A 2661-nucleotide genomic window follows, 5' to 3' on the forward strand; every position below is an offset into this window, starting at 1 on the left:
CGGCCAGGCTGTGCAATGCCCAAATCTGGGAGCATCCCCCTGCGTGTGGACTCACCTGCAAATTCCCTGTGGAGCCTGGCTTTGGAGAAGGTGTCAGAATCAAAGTCCATCATCCTCAGCTGCCGGTGACCAGGTGGAGGAAGAGGTTGTCATCCTTGATGTCGTCCTCACTGTCCCCAGCAGCAACAGCCCCACCTGGTACAGCTTCTCCAGGGGCTTCTTCTCCTTCCCTGGGGTGAGCCCAGGCTGTCAGGGTTCTGCCCAGGGCCCCAGCTGTCAGGGAACCAGGACAAGCAAAACCAGTTCGGATGGTGGCCAGCAGTGCTGGGCAGAGCAGCTCAGCTCCAGCACAAGGGCTGCGTGTTCCCATCTGATGACCCCTGGGCAGTGGCACAGGCAGGACAAAATGTCTGCGTTCCTTTGCTTCTGATTGCCAAGGCATGTGTGGAGCTGTAACTTACCAGGGCCTTGCATCAAAGTGTGCCTGTGGCTCTCTCCCTTCTTCTAGGGCAGATCAATATCCTGCAGCCAGGGATCACGGAACAGCTCTTCTAATGAGGGCCTGTCTGAGTGCAGCATGGATAAACACCTCCTGATCAGATCTTGGCACTCTGGACAGAGAAACCAGAAACCACCGGTCAGTTGGAGAAGGCTCCTGGTGGCTTTGCCCCACTATTCCCGTGCCCAGGCCATGCTGGATGTGCTCAGAGCTGGGCCTAAACTTCCCCATCAATTCCCTGTTTTGGAGGAGAGCAGGAGAGCAGGACATGTGCCACCTCCTCAGCAGCTGCCAGAGAGGGATGCTCACGAGCTGCTGCTGTCTCCCAGCACTGGTATTGCCCCCGTGGCCAGAGATGAGGATCCACCTTGAGAGAGCCGTCCTGGCAGCGAGAGCTCATGGTCACAGCTGATGTTCCAGCCCCTCCTGAAAGGGTGCTCCCCGCAGACCATCTGGTGCAGCAGGATGCCCAGGGACCAGATGGTAGCTGGCTTGCCGTAGTACCAGCCAAACTGGGTCCATTCCGGGGGGCTGTATGACCGTGTTCCTATGGAATACAGATGGGGTTCATCAGGGGGACGCTGCTGCTCCCTGAGCCTGGCTCCAGCATCCCTGGGTGTGTGGGGGCTGCCCCAGTGGCACACGGGGTGACCGCTGCCCTCTCGCCAGCACCTGGGACTTGTGTACAGGTGTACAGACTCGGGGATGGAAAAGAAGCCACTGGGGTTGGAAGAGAGCAGTGGAAGCCCTGGCAAGGCCCGACCATGAGGAGGAAAATCCCACTCAGTGCTTGGGAAAACCATGCCCTCATCCTCCCTGCCTGCACTGCCCCAAAAACCATTATGAAGCCAAAAGAAACCAGGTGAGTGGAGCAGTCCAAGCCCTTTCTCACCTGCACCCCAAACCGGCTGGGACACAGGTTCTGGCCACCCCTCTCTGCTACCCCACCCATGGGTGTTTTTGTTGGGCTGGCTGCCCAGCCCTAGCCTCAGTCCTGCCCAGAGTGGTGGGCAAAGGCTGCCAGCAGGGCTGGAAGCTGGCTCCCCACCCAGCCCTGCTCAAAAGCAGCTCAGCTGAAATCTCAGTGCCATGAAGGGCAGCAAAAGGGAGAATCCCCGCTGCCACACCCAGCTTGGGCTGTGAGGTGTTGGGCCATGAGATGACGGGATTGAGAGCACACCCCTGTGTGGGCTCACCTGCAAAGCGAGTGTAGGCTGTGTCCTGCAGGTAGGTGCCACAGCCAAAGTCAATCAATTTGGCCTGCCCGGTGGCCAGGTCAACCAGGATGTTCTTGGGCTTGATGTCCCTGTGCAGGACCCCGCAGCTGGTGCAGTGCCGCACGGCCTCCAGCACCTGGCGGAACAGATCCCGCGCCAACTCCTCGGACAGGACCACCCGTTCCCGAATGAAATGGTGCAGGTCCTGAGAGTGCTCTGGGCGTTCCAGCACCATCACGATGTCGTTGGGGAGCTCAAGCCATTCCAGCAGCTGGACGACACCGGGAAAGCCAGTGGAGACCTTGTCCAGCAGCACGACCTCCAGGGGTGCGCTGGTGCCGTCGGGCTGCGGGAGGAGCGCGATGCCATCAGTGGGGCTGATGCCGTGCCGGGGGTCGGGAACCCCTCACCCAGCCCGGGATGCTCTGCGCCCTGCGCTGGCCCTACGCCCGCTCTCCCTCGAGGTGTCCTGGTGGCTTCCACCCTGCCGGGCCTCGGCTCATCCCTGCCCAGCTTCTGCCGCTGGCCCCGCTCACTCACCAGCTCGCCCCAGTGCCGGACGCGGTTCCGTGGCACCCTTTTGATGGCCACCTGCGAGCAAGGGAGAGCAGCGAGTTGAGCTCGCCCGCCTGCCCTGCGCAGCCCCATCCCCCTCCTCCTCCTCCACCTCCTCCTCCTCCTCCTCCACCTCCGCCCCCTCCTCCTGCGCCCGCCGCCGGCCCCGCCGCTCACCGGGGCGCCGTCCGAGAGCCGCGTGGCTGCGAAGACGCTGCCGAAGCCGCCGCTGCCCAGCAGCGAACCCAGCCGGTACCGCTCCTGCAGGGCCTCCTCCTGCGCCTTCCCTGCGGGCGGGACGGGGCTGTCAGCGCTCGGCCCGGGGCCAGGAGCGGCCCCCGAGCGCTCCCCGAGCGCCCCGGGCCGGCCCTCCCCAGGCGTTCTGTCCCT

The 2661-nt window shown here is 63.1% G+C and overlaps 1 protein-coding gene across 1 annotated transcript; it reads right to left on the bottom strand.

Moving 5' to 3' along the window:
• Positions 1-504: 504 nt before the first annotated feature.
• Positions 505-2206, bottom strand: LOC137467626 (serine/threonine-protein kinase pim-1-like). The gene is made up of 3 exons (XM_068179091.1): positions 1696-2206; positions 867-1046; positions 505-611 (listed from the first exon to the last, which is right to left on the bottom strand). The coding sequence occupies exons 1-3, from the start codon at positions 1949-1951 to the stop codon at positions 505-507; spliced, it is 543 nt and encodes a 180-aa protein (XP_068035192.1). The 5' UTR covers positions 1952-2206.
• Positions 2207-2661: the final 455 nt, after the last annotated feature.

Source organism: Anomalospiza imberbis, unplaced genomic scaffold (assembly GCF_031753505.1).
Source record: "Anomalospiza imberbis isolate Cuckoo-Finch-1a 21T00152 unplaced genomic scaffold, ASM3175350v1 scaffold_71, whole genome shotgun sequence".
Lineage (NCBI taxonomy): Eukaryota > Metazoa > Chordata > Aves > Passeriformes > Viduidae > Anomalospiza > Anomalospiza imberbis.

Coding starts and splice junctions, on each gene's coding strand:
- LOC137467626 (XM_068179091.1), bottom strand. CDS start 1,951: ATGGTGCTGGAACGCCCAGAGCACTCTCAGGACCTGCACCATTTCATT. Junction 1,047..1,695: donor AGCCTACACTCGCTTTGCAG/GTGAGCCCACAC, acceptor TGTATTCCATAG/GAACACGGTCATACAGCCCC. Junction 612..866: donor GCCAGGACGGCTCTCTCAAG/GTGGATCCTCAT, acceptor TTCTCTGTCCAG/AGTGCCAAGATCTGATCAGG.